The following is a 27,265-nucleotide window of genomic DNA, read 5'->3' on the forward strand; positions in this document are numbered from 1 at the left end:
CTCGCCTCCCAGACTTTACTGGAAGAGACACCAGCCGCTCAGCCTCCCGAACTGGTTCCGTCAGTCCGTTAGATCAACACCTTAAACCGGGAGGGAAGAAGGAGCTATGGGATGACATTCTGGATAACAGCTGAAATACCACAGGGAACATAAATACCCAATTTGTTTCCACAGTGGCCAATGATCAATTTATCTGATCCTATTATTGATACAGGGTTAGGTATTAGCTGTGACTCTCAGAACAGAACCGGTTCAGGAGGCTGAGCGGCTGGTGTCTCTTCCAGTAAAATCTGGGAGGCGAGAGGCTAGCTGGAATATTGCGTGCAATTCTGGTCTCCTTCTTATCAGAAAGATGTTGTGAAACTTGAAAGGGTTCAGAAAAGATCTACAAGGATGTTGCCAGGGTTGGAGGATCTGAGCTATAGGGAGAGGCTGAACAGGCTGGGGCTGTTTTCCCTGGAGCATCAGAGGCTGAGGGGTGACCTTATAGAGGTTTATAAAATTATGAGGGGAATGGATAGGATAAATAGACAAAGTCTTTTCCCTGGGGTGGGGGAGTCCAGAACTAGAGGGCATAGGTTTAGGGTGAGAGGGGAAAGATATAAAAGAGACCTAAGGGGCAACTTTTTCCATGCAGAGGGTGGTACGTGTATGGATGTGGTGGAGGCTGGCAACATTTAAGATGCATCTGGATGGGTATATGAATAGGGAGGATTTGGAGGGACATGGGCCGGGTGTTGGCAGGTGGGACTAGATTGGGTTGGGGTATCTGGCTGGCATGGACGGGTTGGACCGAAGGGTCTTGAAGATTAGATTAGATTAGATTACTTACAGTGTGGAAACAGGCCCTTCGGCCCAACAAGTCCACACCGACCTGCCGAAGCACAACCCACCCATTCCCCTACATTTACCCCTTTTACCTAACACTACGGGCAATTCAGCATGGCCAATTCACCCTGACCTGCACATCTAATCCGTACAGTGTGGAAAGCAGGCAGGAAACTGCCCTCTGAAACGGCCCAGCAAGCTCTCAGTGCAGACGGGGTAATTAGGGAGACGCAACAGGCAACATTGCCCCCACCCAAACGAATATTTTTGAAGCAAACTTTCCAAAAGCTAAAGCCTGGACAGTTGAAGGACGGGTTACAAGTGGAAGGCAGTGAACACTGGGATGTGAAAGCAGTCAGTCTTCACAGAGTGGCTGCACAGAGATCATCAGGTTACAAAGCAGGAGGAAGCCGGACAAACAGAGGCAAGACATGATTTGGAGCTGCCGGTGTTGGACTGGGGTGTGGACAAAGGTAAAAATCACACAACACCAGGTTAGAGTCCAACAGGTTTAATTGGAAGCACTAGCTTTCGGAGCGACGCTCCTTCATCAGGTGGTAGTCAAATGCAAGAGCGGTGAAGACTGGTTGATCAATAGACACTTGGGACAAGCACAGCACAAGTAGAGGGGGGTGCCCGATATGAACCAGGATCCCACTTTCTGTGTAGAGCTTGTACATTCTCCCCGTATCTGTGTGGGCTCCCTCCCGTAGTCACAAAGATGTGGAGGGGACGGTGGATTGGCCGTGCTAAAGCACTATATAGTATCCAAGGGTGTGCTGGCCAGGTGAGAAGTGCAGGGTTACAAGGAGAGGGGTGGGTTCAGGGTAGGACGCTCTTCATGAGGGTCAGCGTGGATTCGAAGGGCTGAATGGCCTGCTTCCTCGCTATAGGGATTCAAAGAATCCCCCAAGAGACCTAACCAAATAAATCCGTACGCCCCAGTGTTAAATATATTCGACACGGGAGAGTCAACTGGGGCACCTAACTCTGCACTTGTACGGTTAAACAGGGAGATAGCTCAAGGTGTTCAGAGTGAGGACGGTCCACACACCCATACGGAGGAACCACCTGATAAGCGAGCCACTCATTCCTCATTTCCGATTACACATCTTCAACCAGACCTTTCTAATCAATGGAGTACATTGTCAGGTTTAGTGAGGGGGAAGCATTCTGACGTTTTAGCTCATTAGAAGCAACCAGGAAAACATTTCCCACTGGCCAGTAACTAGAGAGCATCCATTTAGGACCAGCAGTGGGTGGGGGGGGGGGGAGAAAAAACACAGACAGATGCTGGGAGATTTTTTAAAAACAAAACAAAACTCAATGTCCAGCGTATTGCGAGAATAGAGCTTTCATCCAGAAACTCTTAAGCTCTCAAAGATTCTTAAAGATGGAAAGGGAAATAAAAGGATTTGGTTTAATCTCAATGAGGAAAGCGTTTGGTGCGATTGCTTTCACTGGTCAGAGTGTTGAGTACAGGAGTTCAGAGGTCATGTTGTGGTTAGGTCACTTTTGGAATACCGCACGCGATTCTGGTCTCCCTGGTACACAACGTACGCTGTGAAACGTGAAAGGGCTCAGAAAAGATTTACAAGGATGTTGCCAGGGTTGGAGGGTTTGACCTACAGGGAGAGGCTGAACAGGCTGGGGCTGTTTACCCTGGAGCGTCAGACAGGGTGACACGAGAGAAATTTCTAAAATCATGGGGAGCATGGATAGGATAAATGGACGAGGACTTTTCCCCAGGGTGGGTCCAAAATCAGAGGGCATAGGTTTAAGGTGAGAAGGGAAAGATATAAAAGGGACCTGAAGGGCAACTTTTTTACACAGAGGGTGGTACGTGTACAGAAGGAGTTGCCAGAGGAAGTGGTGGAGGCTGGTACGGTTACAGGTAAAGGCATCTGGATGGGTATATGAATAAGAAGAGATTAGAGGGATATGGGCCAAGTGCTGCTAAATGGGACTAGAATAATTGACGACATCTGGTCAGTACGGATGAGTTGGACTGAAGGGTCTAGCATTGTGCTGTATGACTGTATGATGCGGTGGACTCAGGTGCAGGAGCAGGATGAAGGTAATGATTTGACTGCTCTTCCAAAGGGCAGCCACGGGGTTCGACGGGCTGAACGGCCTCCCACCCGCACTCACAGTCAGGTTCCATGCCAAGGCATGGACGTACATACCCAGGCTACCACTCCAGCGCGATACGGAGGGTAGTGCCCCTCTGTGTGAGTTTTCAGCTGAGACCCCCCCCCTCCAAGACAGACACGTGGTTTCACACAAGAGCTTCCTCAGCCCCGCCGTGACCTGGGGTCAACAGTCCATTCCCTCAGTCAACATCACAAACATGGTCAGGTCACCGGCTGGCTCTGCAGCAAGTGGCTGCCTACCCACACTTTCACAAGGCAGGTGGGCTGAACGGTGTGGATTCAAAACTCATGGAGCGCGGAGGTGGTTGTCAGAGGGGTACCGCTCAGCGGAGGGGAGGGGAGGGGAGCCCATGTGCCACAGGGACCAATACAGACATGGAGGCCCAGAACGCTCACGGGAACGTCACTGCGTCCGCTAGCGGCCCTCTCCGTGACGATGGAACCCGAAAGAGGTAACCCACGCTCCCACACAGCGGGCACTGCCGAGATGGGAGGCCATTCGGCCCAACAGGTCCGCCCCGGTGCTCACTTTGCGCATGGGCCCCCCACCTGGACAGGGTGTGTTCGGCTCTATGCCCCACCTTCTCTGTGCCCCTCATGATGTTACAAACCACTCAGGTCACCCTCCGCTGCTGCAGTTTAAAAAAAAAAGTCCCAGTCTCTCCTTACAAGTCAAGCCCTCCGTTCCCAGCAACACCCTGGAAAATCTTCCCTGAACCCTCTCCATAACCGGACACAGTGACTCCAAAAGAGGCCTCACCACTTGCGTTTAGATGGCCAGAAGGCGTTCGATAAGGTGCTACATCGAAAGATCATTGCGGAAAATGACAGCACGTGGTGAAGGGGTAGCTTATCGGCATGGAGAGAGGATCGGTTGGCTAACGACAGCAGAGAGCTGGAACGAATGGCTCTCCTCAGGCTGGCAGCCCAGTGTGAGAGTCACAGGGCTCGGTGCGGAGGCTGAAAATCCATTACGGTTTGGATTAAGGGGTTGAAGAACATACGCAGCGATACAGATCGGTTGAGTGGGCAAACGGATCATAAGCTGAGAAATTAGCCAGATGGTATAAAGCAGGAGCATATTACTGAAACAGTGAGAGACTGCAGAGTGAGATACAGAGGGATCAGAGTCTCCTAGTGCAGCTATCACAGAATAGGCTCCCTACATCGTGGAAACAAGACCCTTGGCCCATTGGGTCCACACTGGCCCTCTGAAAGGCATCTCAGCCAGACCCAACCTTCCACTCTACTCTCTGTAACCCTGCATTCCCCCACGGCTAATATATTGAGCCTTTCTGGGTACCGAGGGGCAACTCAGCACGGCCAATCTACCCTAACCTGCACATCCCTGAACACTATGGGTAATTTAGCACGGCCAATCCACCCTCACCTGCACATCCCTGGGCACTATGGGTAATTTAGCACGGCCAATCCACCCTCACCTGCACATCCCTGAACACTATGGGTAATTTAGCACGGCCAATCTACCCTAACCTGCACATCCCTGAACACTATGGGTAATTTAGCACAGCCAATCCACCCTCACCTACACATCCCTGGGTACTATGGGTAATTTAGCATGGCCAATCCACCCTAACCTGCACATCCCTGGGTACTATGGGTAATTTAGCATGGCCAATCCACCCTAACCTGCACATCCCTGAACACTATGGGTAATTTAGCACGGCCAATCCACCCTAATCTGCACATCCCTGAACACTATGGGTAATTTAGCACGGCCAATCCACCCTCACCTGCACATCCCTGAACACTATGGGTAATTTAGCACGGCCAATCCACCCTAATCTGCACATCCCTGAACACTATGGGTAATTTAGCACGGCCAATCCACCCTCACCTGCACATCCCTGAACACTATGGGTAATTTAGCACAGCCAATCCACCCTCACCTACACATCCCTGGGTACTATGGGTAATTTAGCATGGCCAATCCACCCTAACCTGCACATCCCTGAACACTATGGGTAATTTAGCACGGCCAATCCACCCTAATCTGCACATCCCTGAACACTATGGGTAATTTAGCACGGCCAATCCACCCTCACCTGCACATCCCTGAACACTATGGGTAATTTAGCACGGCCAATCCACCCTCACCTGCACATCCCTGAACACTATCGGTAATTTAGCACGGCCAATCCACCCTCACCTGCATATTCCTGGACACTATGGGATAATTTAGCACGGCCAATCCACCCTCACCTGCACATCCCTGAACACTATGGGTAATTTAGCACAGCCAATCCACCCTCACCTGCATATTCCTGGACACTATGGGATAATTTAGCATGGTCAATCCATCCTCACCTGCACATCTTTGGAATGTGGGAGGAAATCTGCCCCATAAGGCAGTGGAGGCCAAGTCTCTGGATCCTTCCAAGAAAGAGATGGATAGAGCTCTTACAGATAGTGGAACCAAGGGTTATGGGTATACGGCAGGAACAGGATACTGATTGTGGACGATTAGCCATGATCATAATGAATGATGGTGCTGGCCCGAAGGGCTGGATAGCCTACTCCTGGACCTCTTGTCTATTGAAACCGCTGCAGTTGGAGGAAACCCACACAGACACGGGGAGAATGTGCAAACTCCACACAGTCACCTGACTCGAACCCAGGCCCCTGACTCGGTGAGGCAGCAGTGCTAGCCAGTGCACCACCGTGCCATCCCAAGAATTGCAGAAGGTTAGTTTGCGGTTAGTTCAAGTCATCAGAAAAACTCACAAAATGTCATTTTGTTTGCGAGGGAAATTGAATGCAAGAGGAGTGAGGTTATCTTTCAGTAATACAGAGCAGTGGGGAGACCACAGTACTGTGTACATTACTGGTCACTGCACCAATGGAAGTGGGACTGAGACACTTGACTAGACTCATACCTGGAATGAACAGGCTAGGCCCTGTAACCTCTGGAGGTTAGGAGAGTCAGAGGCGACTTAATTAAAACATGGAAGATCCTGAGGGGCCTTGGATATTTCCTCATGTGGGAGAAATCGAGAACCTCTCAGATGAAAATAAATGTTTGTTTTAATGGCCACCCCTTTATTTTTAAACACTGACCCCCAGTTCTCGATCCTAGTTGAGTGTCTTTGGAAGTCCCTTCTTCAAAGGCAGTGGTTAAGGAATCTTTCACTCTGTTTAAGGCACAGAGGTTCTCGATGCCCAAGGGGATGAAAGAACATTGGGAATACGGAGTTGAGGTGGGAATCTTATTGAACTGCAGAACTGGTTGGAAGGGCTGAATGGCCTAGCCTTGTTCCCATGCTGCCCACGATGGTGAGTTACAGAGCAAAGTGGGGGGGGGGATTTACCAGAGATTACTGACATTCGGCACCAACCTCAGGCAAACAATGTAGCAGCAAAGTGCCGATGGGATTCCCCAGCCTTCACCCGGAGAGGAAGGGACCTTGGCTGCCCCCCAACGCCTGGGAAGCCAATGGCACGACACGCTCCAAGTGAAACACAAGCTGGAGAGGAGAGGTTTGTAATGCAGCTAATCCTCCACAACTAGGTCGGTGTGCCTGAGGCTCAGATCCTCACTTGGAACACCATGACCTCACCATCACGAGACTGGCAGAGTACACAGAGTGCTAGCAAGCTCTCGGGCAACCGTACAGGTCCCGGGGCACCCATCCCCTGAAAGCACAACGTCGCCCGCTTTCTGCTATACCCCGCCACTCAGCCCACCCAGGGTGGGGTCCGGACCGAGGCAGCACTGGGAGGGTCAACCACTCTGGACTCAGTGTCACGTCGGGGGTGGGGTAGGTGGAGGCAGCTTCAATCGAGGCACCAAAAAGAGGATGAGCCGACGACGCGCGGGGGGTTACAGGAAATGGGCGCAGAGCGAAAATGCTGAGAGTTCTGGTTGATACCTGCACGGTCACGATCCTGTGGTTAACGCGAGGAATTCAGGGAGAAACACCAGAGAGGGTGGTGAGAACGTTAAACTCGTTTCCACAGGGAGTGGTTCAGGAGCCTGGATACAGTCCCGGGGAGGTTCAAACAGCAGGAAATGCTGATGGGGTAATGCACGGGTAGAACATAAACATGGGCACGGAGCCAAATGGACAGGGCTGGATGTTGGGAATAACGAGCAGTTTCCACAGGAGTGTGGTACACGGCCTGCAAAAATGCACAACAGGCGTCATTGCTTTCTTTCGACAGCACGTTGGCTCGGTGGTTAGCACTGCTGTCTCATGGCGCCAGGGACCCAGGTTTACTTCCAGCCTTGGGTGACTGTCCGTGTGGAGTTTGCACATTCTCCCTGTGTCTGCGTTGGTTTCCTCCGGGTGCTCTAGTTTCCTTCCACAGTCCAAAGACGGGCAGGTTAGGGGGGGCTTGGTCATACTAATGCTAAATTACCCATAGTGTTCAGGTTAGGGTGGATTGGCTGTGCTAAATTGCCCCATAGTGCCCAGGGATGTGTAGGTTAGATGCATTATTTAGGGGTAAGTATAGAGTAATGGAGAATGGGTTTGGGTGGGATACTCTTTGGAGGGTCGGTGTGGACTGGTTGGGCCGAACACTGTAGCGACTCTCTGATTTTTAAAACGAGATTCGATAGCCCAGGAGGCTGCCGTTCGGCCCATCAAGGCCACGCCAGGCCTCTGTGGAGCAATGTCCCAAGCCCCCTCCTCTGCCTAGCCTAGCAAATGTAGAGAGACCTGGCTCTCCTGTTAGAACAAGATGCAGCAAGTAATTAGGAACGCACACCGTCTGTACGTCAAAAGGACAAAAGTACAGAAGTCGTGGTACAACTGTAACAGCGCACCGGGGACGTCGTGATTGCAACAGTGTGTAGTGTTTTGGTCCTTCTCCTTATGGAGGGACGTACCTACGTTGGAGGTAGGTCAGAGTAAAGTTCGAGAAAGCAGAGATGATTCACTAGGGTGCTACCTGGGCTGGAAGGTTTGAGTTAAAAGGAGAGGCTGGAACGTCTTCCCCTGGCTGATTCCCAGGACATAGGGACTCTCTTTTGATGAGTGGGCTAACAGGGATGGACTATCAATGCTGGTCCAGCCAGTGATGCCCACATCCTATAAAGGGACTTCAAGAAGTGTCACTTCCAACAATTACGGTTCAGACAGGTGCTTTGAAACACGCGGGTGGAGATCGTGGGAATCAGAACCTCAAGGTACCATGTCAACTGAAACATGACAGGCTTGGTCAGAAAAGTCAACTGTAACGAGCTCAGTGCGATACTGACAGCCAGGGTGGCTTGGGGGTACAGAGGTGAGAGGGTCACTGGGCTAGGAAACTTACAGGCCCAAACAATTGGGGGGGGGGGGGGGGGGGGGCCACATGTTCATACAGCATGGAAATAGACCCTTCAGCCCCACCAGTCCACACCGACCACGCCCCCAAACTAAAGTTGCCCCACCTGCCGGCGCTTGGCCCATTTCCCAGGGTAGCATTCCAATTCAACATGAAACCTCTTGAGTTAAAACCCAATCTCAGCAACGGTGACCATCACTGACAGTTGTAAAAACCCAACTGGTTCATGAAGGCCTCTTCGGGGGAGGTAATCAGATGCCTTTACCCAGTCTGGTCGACATGTGACTCCATACCTACACGGGCCCTCTGAAATGGCCTGGGCAAGCCACTCCATTCAAGGGGCAACTAGGGATGGGCAACAAATGCTGGCTTTGCTTAACTACCACCCCCCCACACCAATCCTGACACAGCCCTTCCTCCTCAAGCTCTGTCCAGGGTCTCTACTGCACTGGTGGCCTTGGGACACGTCCGCAGCAGATAAAGACGTGCAAACTCCCTTGGTTAGGTCACCTGCTGAATTCTGACCCTCCTTACTGTTAAACACAGAGAGGAACTGGAGGAGGTTCAAGAAAGCGGGGACGATTTACGAGGACACTACCTGGATTGGAAGGTTTGATTTAAAAGGAGAGGTTAGATAGGCTGGGACTTCTTTACCTGGAGCGGAGGAGCCTTATGGAGGTGTATAAAATCATGAGAGGCATGGACCAGGTCGATAGTGGTCAGCTTTTCCCCAGGGTAGGGGAAATCTAAAACCAGAGGGCATAGGTTGAAGATGAGAGGGGAAGAGACACGAAAGGGTCCAGAGGGGCGATTTGTTTCACACTGAGGGTAGGGCGAGTGTCTGCAACAGGCTGCCAGATGTAGTGCCATAGAGATGCACAGCACAGAAACAGACCCTTCGGCCCAACCAGTCCATGCCGACCAGATATCCCAACCCAATCTAGTCCCACCTGCCAGCACCCGGCCCATATCCCTCCAAACCCTTCCTATTCATATACCCATCCAAATGCCTTTTAAATGCTGTAATTGTACCAGCCTCCACCACATCCTCTGGCAGCTCGTTCCACACATGTACCACCCTCTGCGTGAAAAAGTTGCCCCCTAGGTCGCTTTTATATCTTTCCCCTCTCACCCTAAACCTATGCCCTCTAGTTCTGGACTCCCTGACCCCAGGGAAAAGACTTTGTCTATTTATCCTATCCATGGCCCTCATAACCCAGGCAACATCTTTTCTGAACCCTTTCATAACATCCTTCCGATAGGAAGTAGACCAGAATTGCACACAATATTCTAATAATGGCCTAACCAATGTCCTGTACAGCCACAGCATGGCCTGCCAACTCCTGTACTCAATACTCTGACCAATAAAGGAAAGCATACCAAACACCTTCTTCACTATCCTATCTACCTGCAACTCCACTTTCAAGGAGCTATGAACCTGCACTCCAAGGTCTCTTTGTTCAGCAACACTTCCTAGGACTTTACCATTAAACGCGGTGGAAGTGAGTACAGTGAACAGGACCATATATATGGAAGGATACGGGCCAAACGCAGACAAATGGGACTCGTTTAAATTGTGAAAACTGCACAGCATGGGTAAGTTGGGCCGAAGGGCCTGTTTCCGTGCTGCAGACCTCTATGACGTTTTAATGCTATAGCGGTACAGCATATTCCCAAGGAATGTACCAAGACAATATACAGCAACAGGAAAGTCTGAATCAAAGGGGGCTCTCTCCTTGAGACACACGATTCTAACAAGTGGTTTGTTACAGACTTCTTATACTGTTAAAGGATACCCACAACTATTAAAAAAAATGTCTCCACATGTTGGGAGATGAAAACCAGGGTCATTGACACGTGGCAGTCACTGACAAATCCTACTGGGAATTCCGGAAGAAATGTCTTCACTTGGAGTGGGGAGAATGTGGGACCCGCTCCTATGGGGAGCGAGCGAGCAAGGAGAAACAGCAGCATTGCATTGATAGGGGTGGCTGGATAAACACACTAGGGACAAGGGATCTGCTGACGCGGTGAGATCAACGCGGGGTGGGAACACCTGCATTTGCAGCATAAAGCTGACGGGCTGAATGGCCTGCTTTCAGCTCGGCAAACGTGACATGAATCCACACAAAAGCAATGGAAATGAATCGCACTCGGTAAACGGGTGTAACCGTCACAGGGCAGAACGTGCAGTTCTTCCGAAAGCCCTCGCCTTTTGCTCATTCCCCCTGACCTCCATTAATCTTTGGTTTCTGATTTATTCGCCAGGTGAGGCCAGGCCAGTATTTATTGTTATTCCTGATGAAGGGCTTTTGCTCGAAACGCCGACTCTCCTGCTCCTCGGAATGCTGCCTGACCAGCTGTGCTTTTCCAGCCCCATGCTCTAACCTTGATTTCTTGCCCTTACCCATTGCAAAGCTTCACCCGTACTGCTGTGGGCCAGACCAGGTTTCCAGCCCACTAGTGAACCAGATGGGTTTTTCCAACAATTGGATTCCCGATCAGCACTAGACTAGATTCCAGATTTTTAGTGAGTTCAAACTCCACTGTCGGCAGTGATGGGATTTGAATAGTGCCTCACGATACCAAACCCCTGTCTCTTTCCAGACTCTCCTCAAGACTCAGTTCACGGACGTGCTGCTTCAGCTCAGTTCTGTCTTCTACCTCATGTAACTTGGAAGGGTGGAGATTTCATTATTTTGAAAGTTAAAGGCACTTTAAATGTTAACCACCCTCCTTGTTGTTAGTGCATGGGAGACAGCTCACCTCAGACAGCAAGGGAGCTGGTACATGTGACAAAGGTAACATACAAAAGGCATCAGCTGAGTGCAATAAATCACTGTTAAATGCACTACATGCCATACAGTCACAGAAGCTCCTGAACTCTGCCGATACACCCACAACAGTGAAACTCCAGAACCCAGGTCACTGATGCAGAATAACACGCAGTTGTTTAACACCATTAACACAATAAGCATCACTGAGGGGTTTAAGCACTTTCTGAAAGGGTGGAGAGTGAATGGATGATCTGGTGGCTCAGTGGTTAGCACTGCTGCCTCCCAGCACCAAGGACCCGGGTTCGATTCCACCCTCGGACGACTGTGTGTGGAGTTTGCACGTTCTCAGTGTCTGCATGGGTTTCCTCCCACAGTCACAAAGATGTGCAGGTTTTGGTGGATTGGTTGTGCTAAATTACTCATATAGTGCCCAGGGATGCGCTGGCTAGGTGGATTAGCCATGGGAAGTGCAGGGTTACAGGGATAAGGTCGGGGAGCCCGGATGGGATGCTCTTCAGTAGGTCATTATCGATGATGGGCCAAACGGCCTGCTTCCACACTGTAGGGATTCTGTGCTTCCAAGTTGGGAGGGGTCAGAGTTTAAGAATAAAGTGTCCCACTGAAGATGGAGACAAGGAGGAACTTCCTCCCTGCGGACTGTGAATGGGTGGGAAAACTCAGAGGCTGGGAAGGGCAGGAGCCAGTGAAAATGTTTAAGACACAGATACATTCTTCACCAACAAGGGAGCCAAAGGACACTGGGGGAGGGGGTTGACATGACAGTGGAGAGGAAGCCACAAGCAGGTCAGCCATGACCATACTGAACAGCAAAGCTGGCTCGATGGGCTGAACGGCCTATTCATATTCTGAGCTCTTACGCTCGTAAGAAGTGTTACATCTGATAATACAGGTTAAGAGGAGATGGCCATTCAGCCCCTCAAGCCTGATCATCATTCCATCTCCTCCCCTGACCAAAAATAAGAACACTCCACCATTTTTAGGTTATGGCCATTGTCATGCAGCGCAGAAACAGACCCTTCGGCCCAACCAGTCTGTGCCGACCTTAAGCCCAAACTAAACTAGTCCCACCTGCCTGCGCTCGGCCCATGTCCCTCCAAACATTTCTTACCCGTGTACTTATCCAAATGTCTTTTGAACATCTGCCACTTCCTCAGAAAGTTCATTCCACACACAGACACACAGACACACAGACACACCACTCTGTAAAAAAAGAAATTGCCCTTTTCTCCTCTTCACCTTAGAAATATGCCCCAGAGTCTGGAAATCCCCCCATCCTCGGGATAAGACACCTGCCCTACCCATGCCCCTTGTGATTTTATAAACCTCTAGAAGGTCACCCCTCAACCTCCTACACTCCAGTGAAAACATTCCCAGCTTATTCCAGCCTCTCCTTATAACCCAAACCCTCCATTCCTGGGAACTGACCAATAAATCCCTTCTGAACCCTCTCCAGCTTAATAACATCCTTCCTATAATGGGGCGACCAGAACTGGACACAGTACTCCAGAAGGAGCCTCACCAACGTCCTGTATAATCTCAACATGGCGTCCCAGCTCCTGTACTCCAAGGTCTGAGCAATGAAGGCATGCGTGCTAAACACCTTCTTAACCAACCTGCCTGCATGTGACACAACTTCAAAGAATTGTGTATCAAGAAACCATATTCCTCTTCCAGTGTATTTTCAGGAAGAGTTCCAAAGATTCTCAGCCAGAGAAGAAACGTCTCCTTCTCTGTCAAATTTTATTTTACAACAGTGCGCGCTAGTTCTAAACTTCACAACAAATGGGACCACCCTTCCCACCCCCACCCGGGAAGGAGCCCTTCAGAAGCTTTCTGCTGAAATGAAGTCCCCACATCGCCAGTGAGTAGAGGCCGATAGCCTGATCAGCCCTTCTTCAGAAGGGAAACCACCCTTTTTAGGAATTGGAACTGATAAACTAAACTTGACACGGACACACAAATGCAGATAGGAAGGCAGATAACCAGCAGAGAGATTGGTCAGAGAAATAGAGACAGAGAGGGACAGACACAGAGAGAGAGAGAGAGAGAGAGAGAGAGACAGACAGAGTGGGGGAGGGGGAGCCAGAGCATGGGGGAGAGCAGAGTTGGGAAGGGGGTAGGGGGATTGGGAGGTATAGAGAGAAAGAGGGAGGGAGACAGAGAGAGAGAGACGGATGGATTGAGAGAGGAACTTGTGGCTCAGGTAGATGAAGGTGTAGCTGAAGGCACGGTTGCCAATGGGGTGGAGTGATTGAAATTACGAGTGACTGGAACCCAGAATAAGGGGAGCGTGGCGATCTTGGGAGGATTGTGGGGCTCAAGGAGGTTACAGAGAGAGAGAGAGCTCTGCAATGGTCGGACCTGAAAAGGAAGGTGAGAACATAAACATCAAGACGACGTTGTAGCCGAGGGGTGAGTGAGCACCGTGGGATGGTGGATCATAGAGAGGCACGTTAAGGTGCTTCTTACAAACAGCTAGCTGTATGTGACATGGGAATTACAGGGACCCGTGCTCGGATATCGCAGGGTCTGCCATCAGTGGCTTGGCCAGGGTAGGTGGGTACATGCAGGGGGTCAGAGATACCTCTCTCTCTCCGGCCCGAAGGGACCTCGCATTGGGGGGGGAGAACGCTGGCAGCAGCTGAGGTCGGAGCAGGGAGAGGCATGCACACAGGACACAAGCAACCATTGCTATGTCTTGTCTTATACAATCATAGCAGAGACTCAATGGGCCGAGTAGCTTCCTTTCTGTGCCAGAATTACCACGTGCAAGCATTTTCTTTGCCTAACAATCCCTCCTCACAATCTAACACAACGCAGTGATACTGCCCGACTGCTGAGTTTAGAGAGGAAGCAGGAAAGAGACCCAAAGCTTGCCGATAAAATTCTTATCGACAACCCGCTTTGTATGAGCCAAAACCAGGGCAGGAGCTCCACCACAACCCCGGTAACAGCTCCTGACTGGACGCTGTCACAGCTGATGCCAGTTCCCACCTCGGACAGATTTGGACCGTACCCTGCTGGACTCTGACAAATGGACTACGTTCCATCAGCCAGACTGGTCTGTGAGGAGGCAGCCCAGAGTAGGCAGGACAAACAGGACAGTCAAACCCTGCTGGGAGCCCGGCAGTTACGGGTTACATCAGAGAAGCTGGGCCCCGGTAAGACAGCCATGCCGCCCCCACCCCGAACCGTCCCCCAAAATCCCCCATCCTGCACTGCTCCAGGTCTTTGCCTTGACCTCCAGCGCTGTGAGCCTCCGTGCTCCCTCAGCTGCGAGCTCTAGGGCTGAACGGTGGCTCAGTGGTTAGCACTGCTGCCTCACAGCGCCAGAGACCCGGGTTCAATTCCCACCTCAGGCGACTGTCCGTGTGGAGTTTGCACATTCTCCCAGTGCCTGCGTGGGTTTCCTCCGGGTGCTCCGGTTTCCTCCCACAGTCCAAAGATGTGCAGATTAGGGTGGATTGGCCGGGCTATGCATTAGTCAGAGGGAGGTGGGTCTGGGTAGGTTACTGTCCGGACCAGGGGTGGAGGGGGGCTGTTTCCACCTAAAATCTAATCTTTGGATTTCCCTTCCTCAGACCTCCCTGCCTCTCTTGCCTCCTTGAAACCCACCCTTCCCTCCCAAGCAAGCTCTGGGCCACCTGCCCGCCAGGTGATGGGATTGTTTGATACCTGACACCCTGAACCACTGTCTAAGCAGCTCTGCATCGAGCCAAGGTTCTGCAGCACGTGATGGTGATGGCCCCCAGAGGCGCTCTGTGAGGTCTGTGCCAAGCCGAACGTAGAGCTGGCTGTTTGGTCACGAGCTGATCCACTATCTTGTGTACACACAGCAAAGAACAGAGAGCCTGCCCTAGTGCAGCAAGATAGCACCAGCTTCACAGAGGCCCTGGGATGTGCTGATTTCACCTCCCTGGCAGCAGCCCTCCCTGCCCCTTGAAGGCTGTACAAAGGCAGCAGCTTTGGCTCATTGCTAACTCTGAGTGACGTCAAAGGTCACGGGTTCAGTTCCCACTCTGGAGGCTGCACTGCAATGCCAACTTGGCGGCTGGCTTTCTCCTTCAGCCAAGTGGAACGGCTCACCCCTGTTTATCCATTGCCTTGTGGATCCCTTCAGTCCAGTAACAACAGCCAACCACACTTCAGTAATGTTTTGTTTAGATTAGATTCCCTACAGTGTGAAACAGGCCCTTCGGCCCAACAAGTCCACACCGACCCTCCGAAGAGCAACCCACCCAGACCCATTCCCCTACATTTACCCCTTCACCTAACACTATGGGCAATTTAGCGTGGTCCATTCACCCTAACCTGCACATTTTTGGACTGTGGGAGGAAACCAGAGCACCCGGAGGAAACCCACACAGACACGGGGAGAATGTGCAAACTCCACACAGACAGTTGCCCGAGGCTGGAATCAAACTTGGGTCCCTGACGCTGTGAGGCAGCGATGCTAACCACTAAACCACCGTGCCACCCCTATGTTCAATCCTTGGGTTTGGCAGAAGGGACAAATTCTTTCCTGAACTCCCCCCGCCCAGAGACCACCTGCCATCACATTGGATCGGAGGAGCTCTCTACAAACAATAGGACTTATTTCTGTACTGCATTCATGGGCAATGCTGGCTGGGTCAGTATGTCTCGCCCATGAGGTGGTAGCAGCAGCGAGAGCTGCCTCCTTGTAATGCTGCAGTCCATGTAGTGAAGGAAGGTACACACGCTGTTTACAGGACTGGCAACTTCCTGGATTTTGACCCAGCTGAAGGAACAGAGATATGTTTCCGAGGTTAGGAAGGTACGTGGCTAGGAGAGGTGACATGCAGACCATGGTGTTCCCATGCATCTGCTGCCCTTGTCCTCCTTGGTAGACGTGGGGGTCGGTTGGGGAGGTGCTGTCCAAGCAGCCTTGGTGAGTTGCTGCAGTACGTCACGTAGCTGTGCATTTGAATGTGCCGAGGAAGCACATTCCCACTTATCGACAGCGTCTCTCCACATCAAGGGGGACACCATCAGCAGCACAGCACACGTTCACTGTGTCTGATCACACACACGAAGGTTCAGACATCTCCTAACAAAGGACTCAGCTGGAGTACTGCGTACAATCGTAGGTGCCACATTGGGAGAATGCGAATGCATTGGGGAAAGAGTGCACAGAGGCGACTTACCACAAGGGTCCCAGGAACGAGAAACTTCACAGATGAGGGTGGAGTGAATGAGGGTCACTGGACCCGAAACGGTCATTCTGCTTTCTCCACGCGGAGACAGCCAGACCCACTGAGCTTTTCCAGCAACTTCTGTCTGCGTTGTTGAAGAAGTTGAGACTGTTCCCCTTCGACAGAAAGAGGGCGATCTGATCGATGCTTTCAAGCTCAGGAATGGGTGGTGATAGAGAGCAACGGCACCCACTTGGGAAAGGGACCAGATTTAGAAAGTGATGGACAGACAAAGCAAGGGTGATGATAGAAATGGTTTGCTACACCCCCCCCCACCCCCTCCCCCACCCCCCCCCACCTCACCCCACCCCACCCCCCCCCCCCACCTCACCCCACCCCACCCCCCCCCCACCCCCTCCCCCACCCCCCCCCACCTCACCCCACCCCACCCCCCCCCCCCCCACCTCACCCCACCCCACCCCCCCCCCCCACCTCACCCCACCCTCCCCCCACCTCACCCCACCTCACCCCACCCCACCCCACCCCCACCCCCACCCCTCCCCCCCCCCCACCCCCCCCCCCCACCTCACCCCACCTCACCCCACCCCACCCCACCCCCACCCTCCCCCACCCCCCCACCCCACCTCACCCCCACCCCACCCCCACCCCCACCCTCCCCCACCCCCCCCACCCCACCTCACCCCACCCCACCCCACCCCCACCCTCCCCCACCCCCCCCACCCCACCTCACCCCACCCCACCCCCACCCTCCCCCCTCCCCCACCCCCCCCACCCCACCAAGTAGTTAGGATCTGGATCACACCAGCTGGACATGGGGAGGAGGGAGGTTCAAGTGAAACATTCAGGAGATGATTATTTGGCTAGTTAACTGTGAAAAGGGCTATGGGGGAAATGGGAGGGGGACGGGCACCAGGTATTCATGCTGGTTTAAAGAGCTAGCACATCGATGGTGGGGCCAAATAGCCTCCTCCTGCACAATAACAGTTCTGTAATTAAAACCCTTTGCTTCCTGATCACAAAACAGTGACACTGTTACCGAGGGTCCTGAGAAGTCAAAGTACTCATCACTAGCAGCAGATCCACTGACTCATTCACATCTTTGGGGGGGGGGGGGGGGGGGGGGGGGGGGAGAGAAACGGAGGTTGGGGGGGGGCTACTGATGCCTGAATCGGAATGAGTGCTGCAGTGGTTCTGATGAATTATCACCCCACCCCTCCGCAATATACAGGCAAGCCCCACTCCACCGCCACCGCCACCCCTCCCCCCAAACACACACACACACACACACACACACACACGGAGCCAAACCTCCCACTCCCCCTCCCACTGACATGGCCACCCCCGACACCCCTCCCCCGCACAGACCTCCCCTTCCCCCCAGATGGCAGGACCATCCCCCTCCCCACACAGCCAGCCTGGCCCCCATTCCCCCCGCACGGGGAGCATTACTTTGGGCTGACGTATCGCAGCCACCCATGGGATTGGGGGTCTCACGGGCCTGTCGCTCCCCTCCCCCACCCTCCCTCCGTGGGGGATTGGGGGTCTCGCAGGTCTGTTGCTCCCCTCCCCCACCCTCCCTCCCTCCGTGGGGGATTGGGGGTCTCGCAGGTCTGTTGCTCCCCTCCCCCACCCTCCCTCCCTCCGTGGGGGATTGAGGGGTCTCGTGGGCCTGTCACTCCCCTCCCCCACCCTCCCTCAGTAGTGAATTGGGGGTCTCGTGGGCCTGGCGCTCCTCTCCCCACCCTCCCTCAGTAGTGGATTGGGGGTCTCGTGGGCCTGTCGCTACCCCCCCCCCCCCTCCCTCCGTGGGGGATTGGGGTTCTGCACCCCCCATCGCCTCACCTCCCTCCCTCCACCCCCACCCCAGGTGGCCAGGCATACCTGTCGTCGTCGCTGTCCGGCTGCGTTCCGACCGACAGCATAGACTTGGCCAGCGTCTGCATGGGCGAGACGAACCGGAGAGAGCTGGCAGCGCTAGCCTCCGAGGCACGGAGCTTTCGGGAAGGGCTGCCATCCTGGGCAGGGGGGACTGGCGACACCGATGTGGATTGAGGCTCAGGAAACTGGCGGGGAGGGAGAGACAGGAGTCACTTCACCACCACATGCAGTGACGGGGCCCGATCACAACAACGTCCCGAAGGGGAGGAGGCCGCGCTGAAACCCCACTGGGGGGGCGGGGTGAATGGCTGAAACACCGTGCTCCCTACCACACCTTAGGAAAGGCGTCCAGGCCTCTGGGTAAGGTGCAGAGGAGCTTTTACCAGAAGACGACCAGGGATGAGGGGATGCCATTGGTGTAGAGGTAAATGGGATCACGCGCCTTACAGCGGAGAAGGGTCAGGGGTCAGGGGTGTTGCATTGAGTACAGGTGCTCAAACCCACGAGGGGTTTCAACAAGACTCGGGGGGTGGGGGTGGGGTGGGGGGGGGGGGAGACTTCCCACAGGCAGGACAGACAGGGAACACAGGGAAGATTGATGCAAACGATCCATAAGCTGGATGAGCACACGGTCTGGAAGGCTGTATGAGAGGTCCGATACGTTTCCAAGGAGGATACAGGCGCAGAAATCAGACAAATATGTCCAGAGGGAAGTCCAGGAGAGGGCGGGATAGCCCTTTCAGAGAGCTGGCACAGCCTGGCTGGGGTGAATGGCCTCCTCTTGTGCCTCAGCCTTCTGTCACTTGTGAGGGAATGGCAGCACAGTGCAAATCCTCGGTCTAACGGAAGGGAAGACAGGGGAAACTCTTTCTCCACGTGCACCAGCTGACTGGGGTTTTATTATTACACAGTGTGCTGCTTCCTTCTCCCAACCTTCCATCCCCCACTCCCAACAGGGCACTAACAGCCCGTTGAGCTCCGCTGCGCAGTAACCTTTTGGCAGGAGCCCAGTGTAAATATTATGAGTAGACACAATGACAGACACGAGTGTGTTTGAACAGACTGCACGGTACTCACGGGGGCTCAGTCAGGACAGGCACCGGCTCACCTGAAACAGGCCAGTCAAACGCTCCATTGCAGCAAGCTGCTACATCACAGAACCCCGACAGTGTGGAAACAGGCCCTTCGACCCAATAAGTCCACACTGACCTTCCAAAGAGGAACCCACCCAGAACCCTATTATTCCCCTACCCTATTACTTTACATTTCCCCAGACTAATGCACTTAACCTGCACATCCCTGGGCACTATGGGTAATTTAGCACGGCCATTCCACCCTAACCTGCACATCCCTGGGCACTATGGGTAATTTAGCACGGCCAATCCACCCTAACCTACACATCCCTGGGCACTATAGGTAATTTAGCTTGGTCAATCCACCCTAACCTACACATCCCTGGGCACTATAGGTAATTTAGCATGGTCAATCCACCCTAACCTGCACATCCCTGTGCACTATGGGTAATTTAGCATGGCCAATCCACCCTAACCTACACATCCCTGGGTACTATGGGGCAATTTAGCATGGCCAATCACCCCTTGGATTGCGGGAGGAAACCCATGCAGCCATGGGGAGAATGTGCAAACTCCACACGAGCAGCCACCAGAGGTTGGAATCGAACCCGGGTCCCTGGCGCTGTAAGGCAGCAGTGCTAACCACTGAGGCACCATGCCGTGGGCAAGAGAGGAGGGCTGGGAGACAGAAGAGTACTCCAAACATCCCCAGTCAGTGAGCCTGGGGATCGGACAGCACAAAGCATTGCCAAAGACCTGTACTGATCGAGGAAACGTACACACTCAAGGAGCCCAACACCAGTGGGATAAAGCAGTCCAGTCTGATCTGCACCCCACTCACCACCATAAACATTCACACTCCCTCCACCACCGATGCCCAATCACAGGAGTGTGTACCAGCTACAAGATGCACTGCAGAGACTCACCAAGGCACCCGAGACATCACCTTCCAAACCTGTGATGTCTACCATCTGGAAGGACAAGGGCTACAGATACATGGGAGCATCACCCTCCTGCAAACATTCCCCCCTCCCCCTTCAACAGGCAACGTCGATTCTCCTGCTTCTCAGCTGCTGCCTGACCTGCTGCGCTTGTCCAGCACAACACTCTTGACTCTGATCCCCAGCATCTGCAGTCCTCACTTTGGCCTAATACGTATGGGAGCAGATTACCGCAGATGCTGGAGAACAAGCCCTGCTAGGAACCAGAGCAGGTCAGGCAGCATCCATGGAGAGAGAGAGAGAGAGCGAGCGAGACAGACAGACAGCTAACGCTTTGAGGCTAGATGACTCTTCATCGTCAGTCCTGCTGAAGCCTCACAGAGAGTTAGCTCGCTCTCTCTCCGCATGGTTGCTGCCTGACCCGCTCGGACTCCCAGGAGCTTTCGTTTTCAGGACGGGGTAATAAACGCTGGGCACAGCCACGGAGGCCCAGGCCCCGATAGTTTCTAACCGGAACGCGGCAGCCTCTTCCCCCTCCACCCCCTCGCGTGTGGCCGGCCTGTACTTGCCTTCCTCAGTCCTCCCTGATCGCCCGAGGAGGGCTGCTTCACATTCGTCGGGGGCGAGGTCGTCTCCCTGGCACCAGCCTTGGCTCCGTGTGACTGGTTGGCAGGGTGAGGCGTCGCCGCTGGGTCCCCTTTCTCCTGGGGAGCAGGCGGAGAGTCCAGGCTGAGGGTGCGGGCCGCCTGCAGGAGCACGTGCAGGGTGTCGGTGCCCGGTGGCGGCAGGCTCTCGCCCAGGGGGGAGCCCTGGCTCTTGGGGGCGTGGGGCCGGGGCCGGAGCTGGCTGACCGCCCGGTGAGCCAGCAGGGCGCCCAGCTCCAGGTGAGAGTCCAGCGAGTTGACGTGGCGGCTCCCGGCCAGCACCTTGGCCAGCCCGTGGGCGTCCAGCTCGCGGTCCACGTACAGGTCCACGCAGGTCCACCGGCCGCGGCGATACGGCTCGCCCAGCCCGTGGTCCAGCTTCACCACCCGGAAGCGGGAGCCGCAGGGGCTGGGGGCCGGCGGCGGCGGTGACCTGGTCCCGGGCAGCGTTCCCGTTGCCATTGTCCCGGTCTCCTTTGGCACCTCCCTGCCGGCAGTGCCTTGTCCCGCTGTTGCCGGGGGCGGCTTAGTCCGACCGTCCTTGCCTGGCAGCTCGGTGTCGGCGGAGGGGCCCACACCCGGACCACCGTTCACCACAGCCTCCGCCTCTCCGCCCGGCGGCTCCCTCAGCCCTTCACCGCCGGTGCTGCCTTCGTACTCCGAGGTGACACTGGTGATCTGGAAGCCGCTCTTCTTCTTGCCGATCATTTCGCCGCGGCTCCCCGCGCCCCCTCAGCTCCTCACAGTCCACATCTCCCGACGGCAGGAAGGCACACACACACACTCGCTCTCCAAACGGTGCAGGAAGGGTGTGTGAGAGAGAGGGCGGGAGGGGAGGGTAATCGAGGATACCCTCTCCCAGACTCCCCAACCTCAGGCGTTACCAGGCGCTGGTCTCAGTGCCCACCAGCATCCCGGGAGCCGACAGAATTCCTCCACATCTCTGCCGGGAGGTGCTGCGAGGCGAGGAGGCAGCTTTCAGGCAGCAATTGGACAGGACAGAGACACCATGAGAGCAGCCGACGGAAATCTCCCTGCCCTCGCACCGGGCACGGCCAGAACTCTCCAGAGGTTTGGGGCTTCTTTTTTGTTTAGAAACTGAAGCGACCTGCGGAGTCAGAGAGACAGAGACAGAGAGAAGCAGGTGAGTCGCTTCGGATCCAACACACCACACTACCCACCCCGTTCAGAAACAACGGCAAAGCACTACACAAGCACGGGAGGAGACCATTCTGTCACGCGCCTTGAACCCGGCCCCCTGACTCTTAACCTTCTGCCCAGAAACTCCGGCTTCTCCAATCATTGGCTGAACCTCCCTTTCAAAACTGCTACAGAACCTGTTTCCACCAACGTTTCAGGCAACATACTGAGAGCTTCCAACACATCTCCCCAGCTTCCCTCACTTTTCTCAACAATTCAAACCCATGGAGTTGGGCTGGCATGGGAAAAGACCACCCAGCCAGAGACGGTAGCTGCTGGTTATCCACCCACCACCCAGTGGGCATGGTCGTTCCTCACTGATAGCACCTCTTCCAAAGCAGAGCCACACTGAGGGCAGGACATCAGCTCTCTTTCATGCTTCCACTGATGCTGCGAGATCTGTTCAGCTTTTCTCACACACAGACAGACAGACACACCTACCCACACACAGACAGACACCCCCCCGCCCCCAGACACACACAGCCCCCTACAGACACCCCCCCCCCCCCCCCCCAACCCCACACTTTTTATTTCAGGTCTCCAGCAGCCGCAGGACTTTGCCTGTGAAATACGTTTTGAAGTCATGCTGTCCTGCTGGAAGTGTGGCAGCTACTTGTTACACAATAAGCTCTTACAAACAGCAAATCAGCACATTCCTTTTCCACATCTATCGGGCCACTACCACTTACTTGCCTGTCAGTAACAGCCTGCTGTGTGCAAAAATACAAGCCCCTTTTCCTGTTTGACTAGTACACCACAAGTACATAACTGGCACCGAATCATTTTGCAACATTGTGAGGCGCTACATAAATCCAGTTCTCTCCAGACACTCATGACCATGAGCAGCAGGCTGTCATCTCCCTGTCACCTCCTCAGCCCCTAGGAACAGTCACCTCACTTTCATGAAGTCCCGTTCTCGTTTCTCAAATAGGAACTCAAAGGTTGCGACACTTCACATTTTTAGCGTTGACATTTCAGCTTGCAAACTGCTTTCTCTGCCAAGTTTAAACAATCACAAATTCGAATCAGCAAACACAGACAAACAGGTTTCAAGGTGAACAGGCTAAAATTCAGGTGAAATCTAAATCAAATCGGAGAGACTTAGAGGCAATTGGATTATCTTGGGGGGAGTTCCAGAATTGCAGTGCAGGTGGAGACCGTTTGGCCCATCGTGTCCACACTATCTCCTGGAATAAACCATTCATGTAATGACACTCTTCTGCCTTCACCCTGTAACTCTGCATTTCCTGCTCTTCAGACACAGTCACAGAAACAAACCCTTTGGTCCAACCTGTCCATGCCGACCAGATATCCCAACCCAATCTAGACCCACCTGCCAGCACCCGGCCCATATCCCTCCAAACCCTTCCTATTCATATACCCATCCAGATGCCTCTTAAATGTTGCAATTGTACCAACCTCCACCACTTCCTCTGGCAGCTCATTCCATACACGTACCACCCTCTGTGTGAAAAAGTTGCCCCTTAGGTCTCTTTTATATCTTTCCCCTCTCACTCTAAACCTATGCCCTCTAGTTCTGGACTCCCCCACCCCAGGAAAAAGACTTTGTCTATTTACCCTATCCATTCCCCTCATGATTTATAAACCTCTATAAGGTCACCCCTCAGCCTCCGACGCTCCAGGGAAAACAGCCCCAGCCTGTTCAGCCTCTCCCTGTATCTCAAATCCTCCGACCCTGGCAACATCCTTGTAAATCTTTTCTGAACCCTTTCATGTTTCACAACATCTTTCCGATAGGAAGGAGACCAGAATTGCACGCAATATTCCAACAGTGGCCTAACCAATGTCCTGTACAGCTGTAACATGACCACCCAACTCCTTAACTGAATACCTCCCTTCTGAAAGCCCCAGCTGAACCAGCCTCCACCACATTTGCAGGCAGCGCATTCCAGACCCTAACCACTGACGGTAGCAAAGCTTTTGCCAAGATTTTGTTTAAAACGCTGTGCCCTCTCGTCCTCGATTCCTTCACAACTAGAAGCAGCTCCTCCCTCTTTTTACTCTGCCCAGATCCCTGACGGTCTGTCAGATTCTCTCGCAATCATTTTTTTTTTGTCTTCACAGAAAACGCCCCCAACTTTTCCAATTAAACTCCCCAATGGAAACACAGCAAACATTTTATTAGCTGACAATGGGAACGGGTTGATCAAACATCCCAGAGGCCAACATACTGAACGTGAAAACACACACAGAAAACCACATGCAGAGGGCACACACACACCACTGTTTATTGATCACTGAGATAATAACGCAACTTTGCCTTAAAACTTACCCGAAAGCCTTCTCATTTACACCCTCAACTGTCTACTTTGTGACAACACAGTATTTCAGGACTATAATTTTTGCCGGTTTTATCGAGAGTGTCAGTTCATAAGGTGCTGATTAAAACAAAGTCTGCTGCACCTTATTCTGGTAAAACTTTCTTGCACCCTCTACCTGACGCCATCACCATCCTTCCGAAAGCCCGGTGCAACGAACTGCACACAATATCCCCCTCCAGTTGAGGCCTGAACTTGTTTCATGCCCAAGCCTATCATAGCCACCTGACTCTTTCCCTCTACACCCTCATTAGTAAACCCTTGGATATTGTGCACTCACTGTGCCGCCTTGTCTGGCCACCTTCAATGAGTAAGGCACACACTGACCCAGGCATCTTGGGCATTTGCCCGAAACATCGATTTCGAAGCTCCTTGGTCGCTGCCTGAACTGCTGTGCTCTTCCAGCACCACTAATCCAGAACCTTGGCTCTCATTCCATGCTTAGAGTTACTTTCAGTTTATATGACCTCTCCACATGCTTTCTTACAAAATGATTAATTACCTGCCCTAAGAACCCTACCCTGTCCACCGGGGCTTATTGTATTAATATATCTCAGGAGGGATGGGGGGTCCCAATGCTGATCTTCTGCAAATTCTACCCGTGATTTTTCCCCGAGCGGACGTTTAGATACAACGGAATAAAGGTTTAGAGTGATATGGGCCAAACACAGACAAACAGTTCCAGATTAGTTTAGGAATTGGACGAGTTGGACCAAAGGATCTGTTTCTGTGTTGTACGACTCTAAATTTAGGTAAGATTCGGGGGGGGGCAAGGGGAGAGATTTACGAGACATGCGGGGAGCGAGGACAAGACATTTAATGGACACTGGGGGATAAGGGGTTAGATCTCGGGGACAAGGGGATAGATTTGGGGGACATTTGGGGGACAAGGGGATAGATTTGGGGGACAAGGGGATAGATTTGGGGGACATTTGGGGCCAAGGGGATAGATTTGGGGGACATTTGGGGACCATTTGGGGACAAGGGGATAGATTTGGGGGACATTTGGGGGACAAGGGGACAGATTTAGGGGACATTTGGGGACAAGGGGACAGATTTGGGGGACATTTGGGGACAAGGGGACAGATTTGGGGGACATTGGGGGACAGATTTGGGGACAAGGGGACAGATTTGGGGGACAAGGGGACAGATTTGAGGGACATTGGGGGACAGATTTGGGGACAAGGGGACAGATTTGGGGGACATTGGGGGACAAGGGGACAGATTTGGGGGACAGATTTGGGGACAAGGGGACAGATTTGGGGGACTTTGGGGGACAGATTTGGGGGACATTGGGGGACAGATTTGGGGGACATTGGGGGACAGATTTGGGGGACATTGGGGGACAGATTTGGGGGACATTGGGGGACAGATTTGGGGACAGATTTGGGGACAGATTTGGGGGACATTGGGGGACAGATTTGGGGGACATTGGGGGACAGATTTGGGGACAGATTTGGGGGACATTGGGGGACAGATTTGGGGGACATTGGGGGACAGATTTGGGGGACATTGGGGGACAGATTTGGGGACAGATTTGGGGACAGATTTGGGGGACATTGGGGGACAGATTTGGGGGACATTGGGGGACAGATTTGGGGACAGATTTGGGGACAGATTTGGGGGACATTGGGGGACATTGGGGGACAGATTTGGGGGACAGATTTGGGGGACATTGGGGGACAGATTTGGGGACAGATTTGGGGGACATTGGGGGACAGATTTGGGGGACAGATTTGGGGGACATTGGGGGACAGATTTGGGGACAGATTTGGGGGACAGATTTGGGGGACATTGGGGGACAGATTTGGGGGACAGATTTGGGGGACTTTGGGGGACAGATTTGGGGGACAGATTTGGGGGACTTTGGGGGACATTGGGGGACATTCCCTCCCTCCCTCTGGAGCAGGCCCTGAAGCCTCGGAGTTTCCTGAAGCCCGGGGTGAAGGGGGTTTATTTTTTCCCCTCAGACTCCCCGCGGGGGGCGGGGGGCGGGCGGTGTGAGGGGCCTGGGGTAGAGGGAGCTCTCCCACCTGTCAGGCTCCTCGCCGCTGCCTCTTCTCCTTCTCCTCCTCCGCCGCCAGCGCCGACCGTGAGGCCCCTCCACGCTGCAGGCCCCGCGCCGCCGCCATAGCCGCTCCCCTCAGCCGCCCCCAAAACTCGCCTCGTCGCTTCCCTCCCTCGGTCCCCGGGACCAGCGGCCCTCCCGCTGTTGACAACTCTCCACCGGGCGCCCGTGAGGCGAGGCCAATCCCCGCCCTCGCTCTCCAGCCATTGGTCCGGCCGGCGCACGCCCCGCCAGACGCACCCCCATCATTGGTCACGAGGGCGAGCCAGCCCCCGCCTCCTGGGATGGGACACCCGTCCCTTTGGACGGGTTACACGCCCCATTGGTCTGTTCGGCTGCTCATCGGTAGGCACCGCTTCCCATTGGTCGACCTGGCCGTCACTCGGTAGGCTAGCTTGTCCGCCACTCAAGTATACCTGTCTGTTATTGGTCACCTTGGCCGCCACTCAGCTAACCCTGTCTTTCATTGGTCAGTTTCGTCCCCACTTTACATGCCTAGCCTCCCATTGGTTAGTGTGGCCGCCACTCCACCACGCCCCCCACATCTCCTATTGGTTTGGGTTGGCCAGCACTCAACATGCCTCACTTCCAATTGGGCAGCTTGGTCGTCACTCAACGGATTCTGCCTTCTATTGGTCAGCCTTGCTGCCACCCACGTAATCCTGCCTTCCATTGGTCGTTTAAGCCACCACTTCACTTGCCTCGCCCCTTGGTTAGTGTAGCAGCCACTCAACCACCTCTGTGTCCTATTGGTTGGGCTGGCCGTCACTCAACATGCCCCATCTCCTATTCGTCAGGTTGGCCAGCACCCAACATGCCTCATTTCCACTTGGGCAGCTTGGTCGTCACTCAACTGACCCTGCATTCTATTGGTCAG

At 53.7% G+C, this 27,265-nt stretch overlaps 1 protein-coding gene across 3 annotated transcripts in view; it reads right to left on the reverse strand.

Moving 5' to 3' along the window:
• LOC140492548 (TSC22 domain family protein 4-like) overlaps positions 1–26,582 on the reverse strand; it is a 108,806-nt gene extending 82,224 nt beyond the window's left edge. Inside the window, exons 1-4 of one of the 3 annotated variants that reach the window (XM_072591492.1) lie at positions 26,354–26,582; positions 20,707–21,889; positions 18,127–18,308; positions 16,170–16,476 (exon numbers count right to left, since the gene is read on the reverse strand). In XM_072591492.1, coding sequence (XP_072447593.1) covers positions 16,263–16,476; positions 18,127–18,308; positions 20,707–21,489 — 1,179 coding nt within the window. In that variant the 5' untranslated portion in view covers positions 21,490–21,889; positions 26,354–26,582 and the 3' untranslated portion in view covers positions 16,170–16,262. Of the gene's footprint in view, positions 1–16,169; positions 16,477–18,126; positions 18,309–20,706; positions 21,890–26,353 lie in introns of those variants that run through there. The other 2 variants (XM_072591491.1, XM_072591490.1) reach the window with 2 other exon arrangements.
• Between the last annotated feature and the right edge of the window lie 683 nt (positions 26,583–27,265).

Source organism: Chiloscyllium punctatum, chromosome 21, assembly GCF_047496795.1.
Source record: "Chiloscyllium punctatum isolate Juve2018m chromosome 21, sChiPun1.3, whole genome shotgun sequence".
Lineage (NCBI taxonomy): Eukaryota > Metazoa > Chordata > Chondrichthyes > Orectolobiformes > Hemiscylliidae > Chiloscyllium > Chiloscyllium punctatum.